Source organism: Ursus americanus, chromosome 12 (genome assembly GCF_024610735.1).
Source record: "Ursus americanus isolate L20-20 chromosome 12, mUrsAme1.1.p, whole genome shotgun sequence".
NCBI classification, from domain to species: Eukaryota; Metazoa; Chordata; class Mammalia; order Carnivora; family Ursidae; genus Ursus; species Ursus americanus.
Genome location: NC_142138.1, coordinates 357,084 through 376,535, shown reverse-complemented (window position 1 = coordinate 376,535; position 19,452 = coordinate 357,084). Strand labels below are relative to the sequence as shown.

The window sequence follows — 19,452 nt, the reverse complement described above, 5'->3', positions numbered from 1 at the left end:
CCCGTAACACAGCCCGTGTCTGCCGCTGCCCGGCCGCCCGTTAGCCTGCTGCCCTGAGTAAGCCCGCTGCACTGCAGGCATGTCCGTGTTTGCAGTGCTACTGTGTAAATGTGTGTCGTGCTTACGGGGACCATTCTCACCCTCCCTGCGGAAGGAAGTGGGACTGACGTGCGTTCCACAGGCGGTGGTCAGAGGTCCCGGAGACAGATGTGATAGGGTGGCTTGAAGAGACCCCCAGTAAGAGGGAGGGAGTGTGGGCAGTCAGATCAGTGTGGACGGCCTCGTGCGGCCTCACAACAAGGCCTCTCGGGAAGTGATTCGTGTTCACTGGCGGTGCTTGCGTGTTGGGTCTGTCAGGGCGTCTCTCCTGGCGGCCGTTTCCGGAAAACTCAGCACAGCTCCACGCGGCCTTCGTTCTTGGGCAGCTACAGTCCCCGCTGTGCAGCTGCCGTGAGCGGCCCGTGCTGGCCGGGTCTAGGCAGGCCTGGGGGAGGGGGGGTGCGTGGAGAGCTCACAGCCCTCGTCCCCACTGGCTCTCCCACAGCCGCGCACCGCCACCGCTCGGAGCTTCCCCACCCCAGCTTCTCCCTCATCCCTAAGGGAAACAACTCCCTTAGCATCCCCAGGATGGCTGCCCAGAGAAGGGGGGCAGCCTCCACGGCCCCAACAGCTTCCCCGGTCTGAAGCATCTGCCTCTGCCCTCCACCCGCCCTCCTCGCCCCTCAGGACTTCCAGAAGCTGCACAGGAGCGAGCCCCCTCCATCTGCATAATGAAAGCATTTATCAAAGCCCCCCCCCCAGCCCAACAACAGATTTCTGCGTTAATAAAGGCTGCATATCACCCATGTCCTGGTCCCTGTCAAACAGCAGGTGACAGCCCTGTCCTTGAAAAGGGATGGCAGTTTCTGATCGAGTGCTCAGGGCCCTTCTGGCCAGCAACCTCCATCGCTGGCCCTGAGCAGGGCCTGCTGTCCCAGCAGCCCTGGAACCAACCATGTGCGCCCGGATTCAGCCGGGCTGGTGGTGCTCAGTGGAGCCTGGGATCAGTGACTGAAGGGGACGGTAGGGACTGGTGGCACCAGAGGACCTGTGTGGGCACAGGGGCCAGGAGACACATTACAGAAGGAGGAAGTATGTCTTCGGCCCCTGGGCTCTGGGAGCGGCCCTGAGGGAGCCACACAGCCAAGCGCAGTGTGCGTCTCTACCTCGGGGTCGGAATGGGGCAGTTTTCCAACTGATGACTTCCCAACTCTGGGCCTGAGGCCGGGTCCAGGAAGGCATTGTTCACTCTGGTGAGATCACAGAGGTGGCTGCACGGGCCCCGCCCACTTCCCCGCAGCTTGCCCGCTGGCTGCCCAGTGCCAGGCCCCCAGGTGCCCCCCGAGCTGCTGGCCAGGGGTCAGGGGTCCGTGGGAGCTGAGGGCTGGCACCTCCCACGCTCCCCCAGGAACCATCAGGACATGAGGCCTCCCTCTTCCTCCTGCTGTTTGTCCTGAATGCCCCCACCCGGGCCGTGCTGGTCCCCAGGCCCTGACTGTCCCAAGGAGCCAATCTGGAAAGATGCAGGCCAGGGCTAGCTGCCCCACAGAGCGGAGGCCGGGTGTGTGGGGGCGAGTGGGGGGGCTGCTGTGCGCCAAAGGTGCGCCACTCAGGAGTGAGGCCCCCGGCCTGGCGGGAGGGGGCATGCGTCAGGGCCCCGGCTCTGCCCCTCTGCACCGTGGCTCTCCGGACTCCGTCTAGACCAGGCCATGAGCCTCCTCAAATTAGCCGTAGATGTGTGAAGGCCATTTTTCTGGGGAGGGGCCGAAGCCGCCATCAGTCAGGGTGCCTCTGCTCTAAGACCCTCAGGCCCAGCCCTGACTGGCTCGAGCCTCGGGTAGGCTCACGTCAGCTTCGGACCAGGCGAGGAGAAGCAGCAGAACGGCCGCTGCCGGTCCTCAGAGCCCTGGGTGACGGCTTCCTCTCCAAAGGCCCCTTGAAAAGGCTTCCCTGGGGCCTGGAGGCAGCAGTCAGCCCTGATGGGCAGGGAATCCGAAGCGTTTCCTCCTGCCTGCGGACTGGTGGGGGGAAGACAGGAGGCCTCGGGCCCATAAAGGGATGTGATGGGCCCCTCAGACCTGAGTTCTGGGCCCCTCGGCCCCTCCCGAGGCACATCCCCTCAGTCTTCCCTTCTGTGGAACGGAGGGGCAGGCCCACACGCTCTGTTGGCTGCCTCAGCACCGTCTGACTCCCCTCTTTCCTGTCCTAGGCCTTGGGTGGGTGGCAGGCCCCTTTCGGCTGGCCCTCTACCCTCCCTCCCTCTCTCTGGCCCTGCCCAGCCCCCGCCCATCTGTGAACCTCCCAGGAGCCTCGGCACCCCCTGAGCCCCCTGGGAGGCCCTGGGAGGAACAGCCAGCAGTGAGGAATCCCAGAAGCCCTTCAAGAGGGAGACCTCTCCAGAGACCCCCAGGAAGAGATCACGGCGAACACAGGGGCGGCAGCCCCTCATGGAGCCCCCAGGCAAGCAGCCCCTGCAGGAGCCGCAGGGGGAAGCGTCCCCGCCTGAGGGCTCAGACCTCAAGCCAGCACCCGGCACGCACATTCTCCACGTGGGCCACCTGAACCCCCAGTTCTCGGTGCCTGTGCTCACCTGCCTGCTGCGGGACACGCTGGAGCGGCTGGGGCTGCCGGTGGCACGCGAGCACGTCGAGGTGGTAAGGCGGCCACGGAAGGCCTATGCGCTGGTGCAGGTGACCGCCCATGAGGACATGCTGGCCTCCCTCCCCCGGTGCCTGCAAACGGCCCTGGAGGAGCACCGGATCCCCAAGGAGCTGGCGGCCCGTGGGAAGGAGCTGGTGCTGGGCGACGGCCGGGGACCCTCGAGCTGCCGAGAGGTAAGGGACGCTTGCCCGCAGCCCCCAGGCCCGCGAGCCACAGAGCCTCACGGAGCCAGGCGTGGAAGGCCTGTGCTGGGGGGCAGGGCAGGGGTGAGGGTGTGTCTTGGAGGATCCAGGAACAGATCAGCAACCTGGCGGGCTGCTACTCAGATGACAGAGCCCGAGGCTGGCCCCGTCCGCTCGCTCCCAGAAGCCGCGGCGCTTCTCGTTTGCCTCCAGCCTGGAAGCCCGTGAAGAGAGGCCAAAGCACGGGGCCTCCTCCCCAGGTCCTTCTGCATTCCATCCTCTGGGGCCGGGCCAGCCCGGGCCCTAGGGTAAGCGTGTTGTCCCCTCGGCCCACCTCGTTCCTTCAGTTGAACGCCATCAGCGTCGGCTCCAGGCCAGGCGGGAAAGCGGAGAGCAAAGGCTGGGCTCTGCCCTCGCGGCGTCCTCATCTCTGAGCAGAGCCAGACCCGGCTGTGGGGCAGCCTCACAGAAGAACTGAAATCCCAGCTGGGATTTAGGAAGTGGAAGGACGTTCTAGGCAGGGGACACGGGAGGGGTCCCATTTGCAGAAGGGCAAGCCATTAGGTGGCCCTGGAGCTCCGGCTGAAGGCTGCCGAGGAGCTAGGAAGAAAGCTGGGCCAGAGGGCAGGGCCCGGGCCCCAAGGGGGCCGCAAGACCACAGCAGAGCGGGGGGCGGGGGGGTGGCCTTTATGGGGGCTGGGCGGGAGCATCGACTCAGCGCGGCTGAGGCTGGGCACTCCGTGAGACAGGTGGTCCTGGTTTCCCTTTTCTCTGGGGATGAAAACTCTGCGGTGTTTCAGTTGTTCCAGAACTAAGCAGCTTTGTGAGCCTGACTCCACGTTAGTGGGACGGTTGCCTCATGGTTCCGATAAACTGTCTTCTCTGGGAGCCGTGGGGCTGGTAGGGATGTGCCCCTCACCACCGTGCCCCAGGCCTCACTGCACTCCCGGCCCCAGAAACCACTGCTGGAGATCGGGAGGCGGCAAGCAGCCAGGGACAGCAGCAGAGAACCCAGGAAGGGAGGAGTGAGAGTCTTCCTGCCTCCAGGGTCAGCGAGGAGGGGGGATGGGATGGGAGGAGCCCGGAGGTAGGGAGGCCGCGATGAGGCCCAGACTAGGCCAGTGGTCGTGAGCCTGCTCACACGCAGAGCCCTGGAACAGAGCAGAAACCATGGAAGGGGTTTCCCGGAAGGGCTGGAGGAGGGCTGAGACTCAGGAGGACTGGTCAGTGGTCCAGGAAGCGACAGGCATTTCAGGGAGACCAGGAAAGGGGTGGGTTTCTGCGGACCCCCCCATCCATTCAGAGACCAGTCACGAGGGACGTCAGGGTGCTGAGCCGTCTCGGGGAGTAATCTGGCCCTGGGCCGCAGAGGCCTGTCTGTCACTGAGCGGGAAGACAATGGCCACAGCAGCGCCAGCTCCCAGCCCGGGAAGGAGAGCTCGTCGTACCCACCATGCATCCCACAGCCCAGCAGGAAGGAGCGGTGGCGGTTCAAACCCTTGCCTCAGCGGCTTTCCCCGCACTGGCTACAGGACGGTGGGCAGAATTAGGCCCCTCCGCCTGGGAGGGGGCATCAGGATGCCTGAGCGGCTGGGCCCCAGGCGGAAGGAGGTGTCCTGTCCCTCTTGCTGCCAGCCTCAGGGCTCCTGACTCCCCCCTCGCCCCAGCAGGAGGAGGACAGCGGCCCGAGCCCCCGCCCCAACCCCAGACCCACCCACAGCACCCCAGTGAGGGTCCCGCAGAGGTCCCGGGGCCAGCCCGGGGGCACGCGCTCCGACAGCGCCATCGTGCACCAGGAGATCCTGGGCCAGGAGCGCCTCTTCCAGGGCGCCTTCCTGGGCAACGAGACGCGCGGTGTGGAGTTCAAGCGCGGCAGTGGCGAGTACCTGAGCCTGGCCTTCAAGCACCACCTGCGGCGCTACGCATGCGCCTTCCTCAACAGCGAGGGCGGCAGCCTGCTCGTGGGTGTCGAGGACAGCGGCCTGGTGCAGGGCGTCCCCTGCGGCCACCGCGACGAGGACCGGGTGCGCCTGCTGGTGGACTCCATCCTGCAGGGCTTCCAGCCCCAGGTCTTCCCCGACGCCTACTCGCTCTCCTTCATCCCGGTGGTCAGCGCCTCTGCCCCCAGCACACCCCTCAAGGTGAGCCGCCGCCAGGAAGGTCTCCAGGTCTTGTCCCCCGCGCTCAACGAGGGCCAGCCGGCCTCTACTCTGCTGAGCTGGGCCGCTTTGGGACGGGGCCAAGGGGACCAGGGAGAGTGATGGGAGGAGAGGCTGGGAGCCCCCCCCCCCCCCCCGCTCCCAATCCCCGCCCCCAGGCTGCCCCAGGAGCCCCCAGGAGTGAGCGAGGCGGGATGTGCGGGGGGCCGCAGTGCCTGCCAGAGTCGCTGCCGCTGTCGCCCTCGCCAAGGTGATCCGCCTGAGCGTGCACGCCCCCGGGGCCCAGGCCGAGCCGCAGCTCTACGAGACCGACCAGGGGGAGGTGTTCCTGCGGCGGGACGGGAGCATCCAGGGCCCACTGTCCGGCCACGCCATCCAGGAGTGGTGCAGGCAGGTGAGCGGCTGGGGTGGGGACCCTCGTGCACAGGCCGGGGACAAGCCACCAGCCCCCGCTGCCCCCCGGTGCTCCATCACCGGCAAGAACAGGGAAGGGGCTGGACTGAAGGAACCCCACTCATTCCGTGTTCCCCATCATGTGGCTGGGAGAGCCGGGGGAGGGGCATATGGAGAAGGTTGAAGACCACCCCAAAGACTAGTGCGTCTGGGGGGAGACCCTTACGATGAGGGGGCAGTTAGTGCTGGACACAGTCCCAAGAAAAAGCCTTTTCGAGGACAACATTAGGTGGCAGAGAAGCAGAGCAGGACAGGCGCTGCAGGTGAGAGGGAAGGACGTGGCCGGCGGCCACCAACCCGGGTCTGCCCCTGGAGCCTGGGGAGGATCCAGAGGGTGGGTCAGCCCGGGCTCTGGGATGCTGGCAGGCCTCGGCGCAGGCGGCTTCCCTCAAGACCCAGGGCTGGCTCGCCAGGGCTGGCGTCGCGGCCAGGGACCGGGCTCCCACCTCGTGGGGCCTGTGTGGCTCCTCGTGGCCTCGAGTAGCGCCCCCTCCCCCCGCCCCCCCCCCACCCCAGGCCCTCCTCCATCGGTTCAATTGTGGGCGGAGGGGCCCGGCCCCGGGCGTTCCCCACGTGGACCTCTGGCTCCGTGGCGCCTGCAGAAGTGGGCGGCCGAGCTGCGCAAGCTGGAGCAGAGGCTGCAGGTGCTGACGGCGGAGAAGGAGCAGCTCCAGCAGCAGCTGCAGCAGCGCGCGCCCGTCTCCTGCACCTGCTGTGTCCTGTGAGCGCCCGGCACGGGGAGGCCGACTGCACCGGCAGATGCGGGACTTCCTACCTGAGCCCACGTCCTCCCATGAAAACCCGTCTGGGCTGCTCGGAGGTGGATGGCAGAGCGTCCGTCCTCGCTCCTTCAACCGCCCGTGCGTGGGCTTCAATCCTGAGCCAACCCCCGTCTATGGAGCTGAGGCACTGCTCTCAGCCTGATCCCCCAGGCACCTTCCAGAAAGAACTGGTGAACACTCGGCCAGAGCCATCCTCGGGCCGAGCTGTAAGGGACTGGCCTGCTTCCTCACATGCTCATTTGCCCAGGCTGGGGTCTCCGACTCCAGCAGCGAGACAGGCCAGAAAGGAATGTGTCCTCCTGGGAAAGTCCTTCTGCTGATGGCAAGGCACACGCCGCCACCGTGGCTATGGGGCAGACAGGCCACCCTGCAGCCCCCGCCCTGGGCTCTCTGGAATTGTGACTGTCGAAGCTCTTGAATAAATTACATGCACCTGGGGCAAGGATGGTTCTTTCTAGGTTGCTCGGTCAGCCAGCTGGGCGCAGCTGAGCCCTGAGACCACGCCTAGCCCACCTGTCCAGGAGGCGGAGCCAGCCAGCGGCTCCTCCCACCCAGAGCTGTGGGGCCCTGACAGTTGCGATCCATTCCAGATCGGCCTTAAAGACCAGGTCACATGCACGGAGTAGACAGAGCAGCCCCTGCTGCATCAGCCAGGAGACCCCCCCCCCCCCACACGCCGGGCTCAGCGGCTGGGACTTGCTCTTCCCACTTACCAAACACACTAATAAGGGAGGCCTGTCTCATGACACGTTACCTACCCAACTCCTGCCCCTCTTCCGCTGGGCTCCTCGGTCACCCAGACACAGGGCCTAAACCAAGTTTACAAGGCTCCTTGAGAGCCGCACAGAGGGTGTGCTGCTCAGAAGTCCGAGAGGAGGCATCCGGGAGCAGCTGCCACGGGCCCAGCACAGGCTACATGCTGGTCCAGGCAGCACGAGCCTCAGAAGTGCCTGTCCTGGGACACAGCCCGTGGCCACAAAGGGAAGGTGCAGCTGTGTCGTGAGCTGCTCCAGGCTGCTGAGCACCGGCGCGGAGCAGCTGGGTTGAAGTGCTACGGTCCCCACTGCCACAGCCCAGGTGGCAGCGCTGGTCAGGCTCTACCAGTCCTGGAAAGCCAGCGGGCGTCCCTCTTCCACAAAGGTTATCCAAGCGGCCAGCACTTATCAACAGGTCGGCTGAGGCCCCGGGAACACGGGAACCATCCCACACCCAACTGAGTCCTTACTGTCGCAGGGAGCACTGACGTCACCACTGGGCACATCAGAGCACTCAGTTTGGGGAATGGCTCTTACAAAAAGGACTCAGACTGTCTGATGAGACCGCCAAGTGGGAACAGTGGTTAGAATCCCGCCCCATCAGGGCGCCTGGGTGGCACAGCGGTTAAGCGTCTGCCTTTGGCTCAGGGCGTGATCCCGGCGTTCTGGGATCGAGCCCCACGTCAGGCTCCTCCGCTATGAGCCTGCTTCTTCCTCTCCCACTCCCCCTGCTTGTGTTCCCTCTCTCGCTGGCTGTCAAATAAATAAAATAAAGTCTTAAAAAAAAAAAAAAAGAATCCCACCCCATCAGCCACACTCAAAGTTCCAAGACAAGCATGAGGACCTCTATAAGTGACACATTTTAGCTTGGTCCGCGAGAAACGGAGACAAAGGCGGCGCGGTTGCTCTCGCTTGGTCAGGGCGGGAACCCTAGCTTCAGGTTTCTCTCACGTCAGTGAGGAAAGGCAGCTGACAAGCAACCCAGCCTGAGCCTCGCGTCAGACTGTACAGGGGAGCCAGCTCACGAGGAGGGGGGCTGAGCAGAGGGTGGGTGGGGACCCATGGCAGCAACAGGCCACAAGGAGTGTAGTCAGTACCGCTAATTTCACTCCGGAGGAGAAACCACTCAGGACACTGCCCTGGGCGCGGAAGGCCGAGGAGCAGGAGGACCGCGGCGGATAAAGCCGTCCTGCTGTCTGACAGCGGCTGTCTGCTGCTCCCTGGTCACACGCAAGGTGCCCCATCCACGCCCGCAGAGAGAGGGACCCCCATAAATTACCCGGCCCTCCCCCTTTCCCCAGATCAAACAGCACCCACGCTTCTTGGCATCTCTACGTGCCGGGAACCTAAATTTGAAGGCTTGGGGGGGAAATTCTGGTTTCCCACCAAAAAGAAAGGCTCCTCTCAGTTTTTACGCGGACGGTCAGCTCGTCCACGTAAGGCCGCCCCACCGGAGGACAGCCAGGTGCTGACCGTTGAGGTGACCCCGGCGCACGTGGGACCGCACTCAGACATTGCCCACCCAGCCGCGACAGGAAGAGCACGACACACCAAGCGTGGCTCGTTCTGCGTTCTTTATTTAAGTTAGAGTATACACGGGGTCTTAGCCAGAGGACAGCGGGCACGCGGCGGTGCCTATGCTTACACCACGTTAAGAAAATAGCTTTTCGTATTGCATTTCACCAGCAGTAACACCGTTCTGGAAGGAAAAACTCCCCTCGGGCAAAGCTGTCTATATAGGAGAGGCTTTGAGAGGCAGTTTCCCCAAAGGATTCTTTGTTCTTTTTTTTTTTAAGCAACCCCTTGATGCAAGGAGTACTTCCCAGCTCCAGGGAGGGCCACGCGGCCAGAGGACAGGGACTCTGAAACCGCACTCCGGAGAGACCGACTGCTCGCCATTCCACGTGACACCAAACCAGCCGTTCCCTTCGGCCACCGCATCCCCGCCGCCATGGGCCCCGGGAGGCCCCGCAGAGCGAGCGGTGCCGAGGCCGTTCCGGTTTCGCCACTCCGGGTGGCAGGCAGTGCCCCGGGGTTACCAGCACCAAGTGTCGTCAGCCCTCGCTAACATGATCCCTCCGCGCTCGGCCCGCAGGACGCACGTCTTGTGGTCTAGGCATTCCAGGGGAAGCAACGGGCTACACACTTGAATCCACAAGGACGGGAGGTAGTTGGAGAAACGAGGTGATCGATGGGCACTCCCCCGGCGCGTGCGTCATCCACCCCCCGCCCACAGGCCCCCCTCCTCGGTGGAGCCCGGCGGGGACCCCGTGGGGTGTCGACACGGAGCGGCACTGGGGAGGGGCCGACACACAGGATGGGACACGCGAGTCACGAAGTCTTCCAAATACCTTTCCCCCGTAATAAAATAATCTTAATAAAAACATAATTTAAAGGAAGTGTCAAAAGCTGAGTGTAAAATCAAAGCTGTAAACTCTCACAGTCCGAAGGCTCCCTTGAATCGCCCTGTTTGAAAACAAACACACACACGAGAGCGGTTACAGGACGCGCTCGCAAGTGGGGGGAGAGTTAGCAGCCGGCCGCGACAGCGGACAGGCCGCTCCCGTGACGACCAGCACAGGAGCCCGACGGGGATCACGAGAAGCTAACGTCGCAAGCCCTGCACAATCCCACACTTTCCAGACCTTACGAGGCTTCTTCCTCCGCCCCAGCACGAGCCTTCTGGCCAGTGCCCCCGCCTCCCCAGAGAGCCTGCGGCAGGGGGAGACTCCAGACTTCACCGACAGCCAGCCCCCGACTGAACCTCTGCTTTCGCTCTGGGGCGGCATCTCAGAGAGCAGGCAGCCCGCGGCCAACCGGAGAGATGGAGGAGGCCAGGCCGGGCGGCTGGGCGTCCAGGGCAGGAGGGCACCGCCGCGCGCCCATGAGACCACCCCGCGCAGCCCAGAGGCCTCTGCGGTGAACGAGAGGTGTGCAGGGCTCGGGGGGCCGCCCGCCCATGCCGCGCAGCGGGAGCTCTCCCCCCGTGCTGGGGCCCCCACCTACGGGACCGCAGCACACCCCTGGTTCTCCTTCCGGGCCCCATGGATTCCTGACCCCCCAAGCCCCTCCTGATACTCCCCCCAGCAGGCGGTGAACACAGTTCACTCGGTTATCACAGTAACACTGAATATAACTTACGGCAGTGCCCGCAGCCACCCCACGTCATAAACCTACAAACCCCATCACCGGAAAGGCCGACATTCCAGGTTTGCCCGATAATCGTTCAGATTTTAAAGGATTTCCAGAATAAGCAGCAATCAACGTAACTGTTGAATGTTGTGTCAATTTTAAAGCACTTCCTGGCGAAAGCCTGAGTTTGCAAACACGCCCATTTTGTCACACTGGTCACCACCTTCAAGATGCCCGAGTTTATGGCTCCATGAGACAACAGGGTGTAAGAGCCCAGTTCCCCCAGATCTGGTCAGACTGGCACCTGAATGTCACTATCGGCAACAAGACAACTGCCCAGTGGCTGGTGTCCCCTCCGCCCCGCACTGGAGACCCCGAGGCCCTGGGGACACCGACGCGGTCCCTGAGAGGGGCCTCGCCCACCTGGTGCCCACGCCGACCTCACCACTTACATTCTCTGGCAGAGAAAATCCTCGCCACCAAACATTCATGATACCTTACAATTCTAGCGTTATCACCATTAAAACAAAGAAAGGAAAATACTAGAGCTGAGAAATGCCACTTACGTTACCATCAGTCGTGATTTATTGACGGGAACTTCAATTCGGTGATTTCAGAGTCGGGGGAGCTGCTTCCGCTCCTGTCACTGTAGGTGTCCCTGTGGAATTCGGATGGTTTATTCATCGTCTCCCACCACAGACCCGCCTTCCTGCTCTGGTTTCCCAGCCACCATCACCACAGGACCCTTGTCCGCACGCGGCGGGAATCAGGGAGGCGCTACTCAGCCTGATGTATTTGGCACAGAGCTGTAGGGGGTTCTCCTCTTCTAGTTAGTAGGGATAAACGCTGGGTATATACTTCACTCAGCGTGAGCGACTGGTTCCGGAGACAGGCAGCAGCGAGGCAGGGATCCAGCGGGGCTGTGGCCACCAGCTCGGGAAAGCCAGCACCCCAGGGAGCGCAGGGCCCAGGTGCCACAGTGAGGGCCCGGCCCCCGTGCCAGGGGAAGGTGGGGCAGCAGACAAGCAGCCCGAGGGGACCCCAGGGAGGAGAGCAGGCCCGCGGAGACGAGCTGGAGAAGAGTGACCGCACCTGGGTGAGAGCCTGCAGCCTTTCTGGAGGTAATGCGGGAGCCTCCCCACGGAGGCCAGCAGGAGGCCAAAGTACGGAGGCGAAGGCTTGATGGGCCTGGACAGGAACTCAGGGTGGTACTGAACCCCAACAAAGAAGGGGTGGTCTGAAACAAACGCAAAAGCAGCACTTTCGTTGTGTGCATAAGACACAGAAGAGCAAGCGCTGTCAGAATCTGACGTTTCTACAGTCCCTACAGTTACCTAAAGATAGCGTCTTAATCAGAACCTGAGTAAAGGCAGCCACAAAGCTGGGGGAGCAGACGCCCTGGCCCCGCACGCTGTCGCCTGCTGGCTGACGGGGCCTCCTGTCCAGGGTTCCCACCTGGCCGGCCCTGCTCCCCGGCTTCCTCAGATCAGAAGCGGGGCTCAAGGACCAAGGGCGAGCTCTCGTTCTAGAGAATAAGGGCCAAGGCCAGAAGTGCGTTGCCCGTGGGAGGATGGGCTCCCCGGGGCTCCGGGCGCCTGTTCCCCAAGAGCACCCCCAGCAGGGCAGGGCTGTTCCCTCTGGCCGCCCGGTCAGCGCTCCCAGCCCCCACCCACGGCTGCCCGGCGCTCACCCTCCAGCTCCACGATCTCCATCCTCTCTCCCCCAACGTCCTGGCCCACGAACTTCAGGCCTTGCTCTTCCAAACACTTCTTCAGGACTGGATTCACCTGCGGACATGGCAAGAGTAAGCCTCAGCTTGCTGTGTTTCCAGAGTCGCAGGAAGGAGAAAAGTGGAAAGGTCACTAAGCTCAACTCTTCACCTCAAATCTGTGGCGGTGCCTCTCTTCCAGGTAATCTGGATCTCCGTAGAGCTTCCCTGGCAAGAGAAGGCACGCTGAGGCACGGAAGAATCCACTCACAACCACATCCCGCTTCCCAGTGTGCTTCCCACCGCGACGCGGCCCGGCCCTCTGAAGGCCAGCTCTGGGGTTCTCCCGCCAACCCCGGCCACCTGCCCACAGCAGCGCAGTGGACACTCGCTCCTGGGCTCTGACTTTTTTTTTTTTTTAAGATTTTATTTATTTATTCGACAGGGATAGAGACAGCCAGCGAGAGAGGGAACACAGGCAGGGGGAGTGGGAGAGGAAGAAGCAGGCTCATAGCGGAGGAGCCTGACGTGGGGCTCGATCCCATAACGCCGGGATCGCGCCCTGAGCCGAAGGCAGACGCTCAACCGCTGTGCCACCCAGGCGCCCCTGGGCTCTGACTTTTTGACCACGCCAGAACAACCGTCACAGAGACAGGCATTTCCATCCCTCCCCGCCAAACGCGTGATTACTGCGGTACAAAGCACTTTCTGCTGGAAACTGCCCTGAAAAACCCACCAGGACGCGTTAAGCAGCTAAACCGAGAAAGACACTTCCAGAGCTACAGAGCTGGCCCTGGGGGCAGCTGTGCAGTTAAGTCACGGTCAGCAGAGCGCTGCCCGGTCACCTACTCCAGGGATTCAAACGATGAGAGCCACAAGGGGCCCTGCTTATATAAAGACAGAATCTTCCCAGTGAGCAAGAGAACGAGACTGACCGCAGTCGTTCTCAATATTTTCCTCCCCCAATTTCCCTAAATCTTTAGCGCCTATTAGTACTTTAACTGCCTGTGGGACAGCACGTGCCAACATCGGTGGTCAAATTCGGTTCACGGGAACGGCCTAGGGAAAGGACTGCGGCGGACGGCCCCTCACTGGCCCCTCACTGCCTCCTTCCGGTGAGCCGCCCGCAGCCGAGACCCCCAGCCCCCGAGCGCACTGCCTGAGGGCTTTTCCAAGAGCCACGTGGTTTCTCGGCTATTACCGCGCACACGCCCTAACAGAACGTGAGTAGGAAGGGAAAAAAGAACTGGAAAGCAAGAACAAAACCAAAAACGCCGGCCTGGCTCTGCGGAGCCCCAGCAGCAGCCCGAGACGTGCATCCTGGACTTGCCGTGCTGGAGGCAGGCCGGGGGGGGGGGGGGGGGGGCAGCTCTTACTCATGACTGAGTTCTTGGTCTGGAACAGTGTTCTCCTCTTGCCCAGCCTCATGGTGCCGCCCATCTGCCCAGGGTTGTGTTCCGGCATGTCTATGACCTGCAGGGTTCAAAACAGACACACACTGCCACACTCTGCTTCCGCCAGCAGACGCTGCGTGGGGTGACGAGGGCCTGGGAGAAGCTCGAACCCCCAGCCGTTGCTCGGAGGAGACGCTCGCCGCTGGGGGAAGGTCTTCCTCTCATCGTTGATAACCTGTGTTGGGCAGGGACTTAAGCCGTCCGCCTGTCGTCCTGACTGCAGGAACGCACAGCTGCCCCCACCCTTGGCCATTGCTGTCCCCAGCGCTTGGGATCATGAGGGCTGCTGGGCCACAGCACCTCTGGAGACTAACGCAGCAGCACGGATGTGAGACAGGATAGGTTATAACACACGTCTCCTCCGCTGGACGGATGCGCTGCTCAGAAGAAAGGGATACTTCTCAGGGCTACCGTGTCCCGGCCGGAGCTCGGGGAACGTGTGGGCCGCAGAGAGGCCGAGGCCCCCGAGCCGCGACAGCCCAGCGCACTGCTCAGTCCCAGGCTCCTCTGAGCGCCTCCTGGCCTCCAGGACCGTCTCTGCGCCCTGCTTTCCCACCACTGTGAGGACGCACCCTTCAAACCCTTCACTTCTCCCCTCCTGAGCTCATCACCTGAGCGAAGTCCGTTTCAAGTCAACAAGCGTAAACCGATGCCGTTTAAATGCCCTGAGATCAAGAGCTCGTCCGCTGTTTATCACAGCATCTCTGGTATCGAGAACACACCTGTCAACCCCCGGGCGGGAGATACGAAGATGGATAAAGGTGCTGTCCCTCCCCAGGAGCCACATTCCTCTGACGGGAGCCATCCCACGGGGGATGAGGGCCTCCACGAGCGTCAGTCACCCTTACACACGTCAGCACCATATCCCGCAGGTCTTGAGTAACATGCCCGTCTCCCCGGGTGGTCGGGGAGGCAATGGACGAGTATCTGTAAGGTGGTGAGGACAGCGCCTGGCGCACAGTAGGGGCCCACGTCAGGGTTTCCTGTCAGCAGTGTTACTCCTGGGGGCTAAGAGGCTGGAGAATTGTTCTAACCAGGAACCGCCCTGGTTGGCTGGGGTGATACCTGTCTGAAACATTTTCTGCGGCAAACTGGGAAGAGCAGTGAGAAATTACATAACGAAAAACAAAAGTTCCTCCCATCCAGTCAGTTTGAGGGTTCCATGGACGGACGCCGTGGTCTCCGTCCTGTGGCTGAGCACTGAGCACCGAGCGCTCTCGTGAATGCCCCCTCCCCGCCCTTCTAGGCCCTGGTGAGGTTCAAACACTGGACTCACCACAGGATGATTGGTCTTAGGGTCAAACTCTGTAGAATTGGCATCTGAAAAATTCAAATACTGATGTTATGAAAAGTTACAACACTGATTATTTTCAAGTGTCATTCCTAAGCTCTAAACTACAATTTCTCTCCCCAGTTCAAAGTGACCGTTCAGTGATTCGAACAAAAGCCAGTGGAAACATGAAGATACGAAGTACTCAATGCACAACGTTTCCCCGTCCGTGAGCTCTCTGGAAGCCACGCTGCACGAAATGGGGAAAGTGAAACCAGCGGCACAACCTCATCTTTATTTAGATAGTGCCTCCTTACGACAGTCCGTCCACTGTTGTCTCAACTGTCCCCTTCTCGTGTCAGAGTGTGTCCCGGCCGGACAACACACTTCTCTCACCCTCGGCACCTTCCGCGTGGCCCTGCCCAACCGCCTGGCTCAGCAGCTCAATCGGGAACTCACTGATCTCAACACCCAATCACCTTCCTCTCCCTTACCGAATTTATGGTCTAGCCATAAGCAAAACCGCTAAAGACTAAAAGTAAAAGAACCCAGTTCCTGGTCCAGCCCGGAGCCCTGTGTGCGCCCCCCTAGGCCTAACCAGGGCCAGGTCCCAGCTGAAGGTAAGCTCGTCACCAGGTCACCCACCCACCTGGGGACCCGAGTGCGTGACCCATCGTGGCTGAGAGAGGGTCCGAGGGCCCAGAGGGCCAGGTCTAGGCTGGTGGGCGGCCAGGACAGTGCCCGCAGGGGCTCGGCAGCCCGGACGAAAGGCCATGCTGCCTACAGAGCAGCTACCACGCCCTCGGCGTGACCGGGAGGCGGCCTCCCAGAAGCACGTACAGGGAGCCCAACCCTCACGGTGAGCTGGCCACAGCACAGCCACTCATCCCTCGTGGAGCCAGGCTGCTTTTCACATTCCTCACGATGCTTGGTTTCTTCTTCTTACAACTTCTGAGGTCTTTCTGGAAACCTCCTGTTTGTCAGCTGGGCTACCGAGACGACAGGGGCTGTGGCGGGCTCTTCCATCGGTGGCCCCAACGAGCTTCGCCCCCGCCGTCGCACTGTGTGGTCCCCTCCCCCACCAACCGCGCTGGGCCTTGGGACATGGGCAAGCTTGTTAAGTGCCTACACACTGGGCCTGTCATTTTGGAAGCCAGCAGGTCGCCTTGCTGTGAGCCGCCTCGGCTGAATTAGTGAATGACGAGCCTTGCTACGTGGAGAGAACCATCTCGATGTCCCTGCTGGGCAGAGCTGAATGCACGGCCCGGTGAGCTGATATACCACAGGGAGCAGAAAACCAGCCAGCCGAGTCCACTCACCCCACCGCATTCTGAGACATGATACAACATTGTTGGAAGCCACAGAGTTTCGGGTGGTCTGGACGGTTAGCGAGGCACAGAGAATTTCCTACTTGCCAGGCACCATGCTGGGACTATTTACAAGCATTATTTCATTGGATTCTTACAACCATGAGAAGCAGGTACCATTATCACCCCATTTTACAGAAGAAACAGAAGCCCAGAAAGGCTAAGGAACTTATCTAAAATCACCCACAATGAGGGAGAGTCAGAAGTTGGGCCCAGGTCTGACCAGCTCCGGAGCCCAAGCTCCTAGTAACGGCACAGCCTCGCACAGGCCAGAGCTGCCCTGCTCGGCACCAGCTCAGGGACGGTGGCGATGGTGATGGGAGCGCGGGCCTCTCCGGAGCTGGAAATGCAGGTGCAGAGAGCCGGGCTGCCTGCTCAGCTGTGACCCCTCCCTCCCGTGGTCGGCGTGGAGGAGCTGCGCTTTCCCTCCAGACACATGGCAGTTCCCCTCTGCGTCTCTACCGTGAAGCCAGGCCTGGCCTTCTCCACGGTCCCCAGTCACCCGGTGGGTGGCAGGCTTCATGACGTCCAGGAAACACTTCAGCAAGAATTTAACAAGGTTTTTAATGAACACTTACCTTGCCATCCCAGCACATTTCTTGAAAATTCAACCACTGCCAACTGCATTCCTAAGCACACACCTTGCAGGGGGAGGGAAGACACAAGTGCCATTGAAAAGGCAGCTCCTACATGTCCCACCAGCCTGCCCTGGACTCCGTGTCCCGCTTGCCCACAGAACGACAATCACAAACTCTCATACCTCCCACCCGGCCCCCTACCAACAAGCACCCTCTGCTGTTTTAGCTGTTACCAGCTTTCAAAAACTGGGTCTAAGCTTTCAAAAACTTCTCATATGAAGATTCCAGGTTTTAGAAGCTATTCGAATTTTAGGAATAAGCAATATTCTGTTCATACTTAAAACTTCAGGTTTCCCTAGCCTCTCTCATTAAGCTCCCATCTGCATCCGATCAAAGCTGAAAATCAGTAAACTTTGTGGCACCAGGAAGCACCGGAATCACTTTGCCCGATTCCAAGTGGGGATGTGCGTGACACTCAGCGTCACGCGTCCTGCTACACAGCGGGGTCCGGCGAACGGACACGACCGCCTGATGCTATTTCACCCTCCCTGCATCCCACGACATCCACGCGTGGATTGATAAGCTCTCTCTTCTCACGCTAAGAGCGTCTGAATTTCTTCCAAACAGAACCGAGCAGCTTCCGCTTCAGGTGCGACCTAGGAAGACGGCATTGCTGCTTGGTTCCGACAGCCTCCCTGAGTTTACTCACAGGCTCCCCTGCAGCACCTTTTCTTGATCTTTCCTACTCCTTACCCAAAAAAGGCTTCTTCTGTTTCCGAGCCCAGGCGATAGCTTGGATTTTTCCTTCTGTCCCCCGAACACCAAATCCCCCTGGAACCAGCACTCCGCTGTACAAGAGAGCAGAGCACACGGCGATTGGCCCTTCCCACCAGCCCAAGGAGCCATGCCCGAGACACGGATGCCATGAAGTCACTCCGTGTAGTTTGCTACTGGGGCTATGACAGTGATTTCGAGACTCCAGTGAGCTGTACGTAAACACCATGAGCTTCGAAAAGGTGCACTAAGTGCTTACAAGTCAAAAAAAAAAAAGATGGCACACACGGATTCTTTCCTAATTTTAATATATGTTAATATAAATCCAACTTTTTACTTCTTGGCTTAAAGGGCTCCCTTGTGTGGGAAGGCTCTCTCAGAACGCTTGCTGAGCGGGGGCCTCGGTCGTAGTTGTAGGGCTCTAGAACATTCCAGTGAGCTAGATTTCCTGCTGATTGTTTACTCTTATAAATAACAGCTGCCAAAAACAAACTATGAGACTCTGCTGATGGGTCCTCATCAACGTTCTGGGTGAACGTCTTTACATAAGCCTCACCAGCAGACGCAGACAGCAAACGTGCATAAAATCAGAACACGTTTCCTTCCGATTCGACTCTATTGATAAGCTGTATTTTTATAAGGCTTAAATCATACAGATTGTAGCCTTTTCAATAATTAAAAGATCTTTAAAAAGCAGATTACCTACCACTAGCACAGGCAAGCACAGGGCAGTGCTCACTTAAGCCCTCCTCCCCCGGAAACCCCTGGAAACCACAGGCAGGGGCGCGACTCACTGAGCGCTGCACAGCTTCTGCCAGGCTTCGTGGTAGCGCACGGGCTCCTCCTGCAGCGTGCTCAGCTCCAGGTCGGCAGAATCTATGTACTGGGGGTGCACGGGCAGGGAGAAAAGAAGCAGGCCGTGACTCCAGCGCTGCAGTTTTCCTAATTCCCAAATAACAGCGTCAATACCCTGTCTTCCCTCCTTTAAAATAAAGTGTTAGGGGCGCCTGGGTGGCTCAGTCGGTGAAGCGTCTGCCTTCGGCTCAGGTCGTGATCTCAGGGTCCCGGGATCGAGCCCCCCATCGGGAGCAGGGAGCCTGCTTCTGTGTCTGCCCTTCCTCCCCCCTGCTCCTGCTCTCTCTCAAATAAATATATAAAATCTTTTTAAAAATTAAAAATTAAGTTTTAAAATTATAATCTTTATATTTAAACTCACTGATTTTTAAATAAATTTTAAATTATTTCTTATATTTTAAAATACAAATGTTGCCTTCAAAAAGCATTTGCCTCCCCCATCCAGCTCTCCATTGGCTCTATTCTCAGCCCACTGGAGTCTAAAGTGTTCTGTCTGAGGGCGCCTGGGTGGCCAGTCGGTTAAGCATCTGCCTTCGGCTCGGGTCATGATCCCGGGGTCCTGGGATCGAGCCCCCCATCGGGCTCCCTGCTCAGTGAGGAGCCTGCTTCTCCCTCTCCCACTCCCCCTGCTTGTGCTCGCTCGCTCTCTGACAAATAAATGAAATCTTTAAAAATAAAATAAAATGAAATGAAATGAAATGAAAAAAAAGAAAAAAGAAAGAGAAAATAACAGTGTTCTCTCTGCTGAGAATGCATTTCTCCCCAGCCTGTCTGCCTAGACCGCTCTCCATCTTTCCACCTTTCCTGAAGTACAACTACGGACGATAAAGTACAAGCACGTTAGCACACGCTCTGACGAGTTCTGTCAAACATGCAAAGGTGTGGCCACCACCGCAATCAGAGATAAAATGACTGTCATCCCAAAACGTTCCCTCTGCCCCCCCCGCCACCTCCTCTCCACGTCCTGCCCCGGATACTCCGCTTTCTGTCACCACAGACGCCCCTCGCAGAACCGCACAGAAACACACACACGGCATGCAGCCTTCCGCGTCTGGCTTTTCTGGCTCGGTACGTTTCTGAGACTCATCCCTTTGCTGTGGTGTCACGAGTTTATTCCTTGTTTTCCCTGAGCAGTTTCCCTCTGTGGACATACACCACAACGTGTTTGCTAACTCATGCTGGACATGTGGACTGGTTCCATATTCTGGCTATTAAAATAATAGTCCTCTTGTATAAAAATGTTTTTTGTGGCCGTATGTTTTCAGAGTGGGTATCAGCGAATG

At 60.0% G+C, this 19,452-nt stretch overlaps 2 protein-coding genes across 4 annotated transcripts in view; one reads left to right on the top strand and one right to left on the bottom strand.

Annotated features, from left to right (window-relative positions):
* The first annotated feature begins 2,371 nt into the window (after positions 1 to 2,371).
* Positions 2,372 to 6,713, top strand: SLFNL1 (schlafen like 1). The gene is made up of 4 exons (XM_045799452.2): positions 2,372 to 2,883; positions 4,548 to 5,023; positions 5,292 to 5,435; positions 6,097 to 6,713. The coding sequence occupies exons 1-4, from the start codon at positions 2,487 to 2,489 to the stop codon at positions 6,217 to 6,219; spliced, it is 1,140 nt and encodes a 379-aa protein (XP_045655408.2). The 5' UTR covers positions 2,372 to 2,486; the 3' UTR covers positions 6,220 to 6,713.
* A 1,875-nt stretch (positions 6,714 to 8,588) lies between these two features.
* CTPS1 (CTP synthase 1) overlaps positions 8,589 to 19,452 on the bottom strand; it is a 29,919-nt gene continuing 19,055 nt past the window's right edge. For 2 of the 3 annotated variants that reach the window (XM_045799854.2, XM_045799856.2), the window contains exons 10-19: positions 18,109 to 18,197; positions 17,294 to 17,388; positions 16,541 to 16,603; positions 14,602 to 14,645; positions 13,248 to 13,344; positions 12,044 to 12,099; positions 11,854 to 11,950; positions 11,256 to 11,400; positions 10,730 to 10,821; positions 8,589 to 9,497 (exon numbers count right to left, since the gene is read on the bottom strand). In XM_045799854.2, coding sequence (XP_045655810.1) covers positions 10,737 to 10,821; positions 11,256 to 11,400; positions 11,854 to 11,950; positions 12,044 to 12,099; positions 13,248 to 13,344; positions 14,602 to 14,645; positions 16,541 to 16,603; positions 17,294 to 17,388; positions 18,109 to 18,197 — 771 coding nt within the window. In that variant the 3' untranslated portion in view covers positions 8,589 to 9,497; positions 10,730 to 10,736. Of the gene's footprint in view, positions 9,498 to 10,729; positions 10,822 to 11,255; positions 11,401 to 11,853; positions 11,951 to 12,043; positions 12,100 to 13,247; positions 13,345 to 14,601; positions 14,646 to 16,540; positions 16,604 to 17,293; positions 17,389 to 18,108; positions 18,198 to 19,452 lie in introns of those variants that run through there. The other variant, XR_015726222.1, reaches the window with a different exon arrangement.

Bases quoted from the DNA above. Each gene is read 5' to 3' on its own strand.
- SLFNL1 (XM_045799452.2), top strand. From the start codon at position 2,487: ATGGAGCCCCCAGGCAAGCAGCCCCTGCAGGAGCCGCAGGGGGAAGCG. The intron at 2,884-4,547 runs CTTGCCCGCAGC...CCCCCTCGCCCC, and splicing joins CTGCCGAGAGGTAAGGGACG to AGCAGGAGGAGGACAGCGGC. The intron at 5,024-5,291 runs GTGAGCCGCCGC...GCCCTCGCCAAG, and splicing joins CCCCCAGCACACCCCTCAAG to GTGATCCGCCTGAGCGTGCA.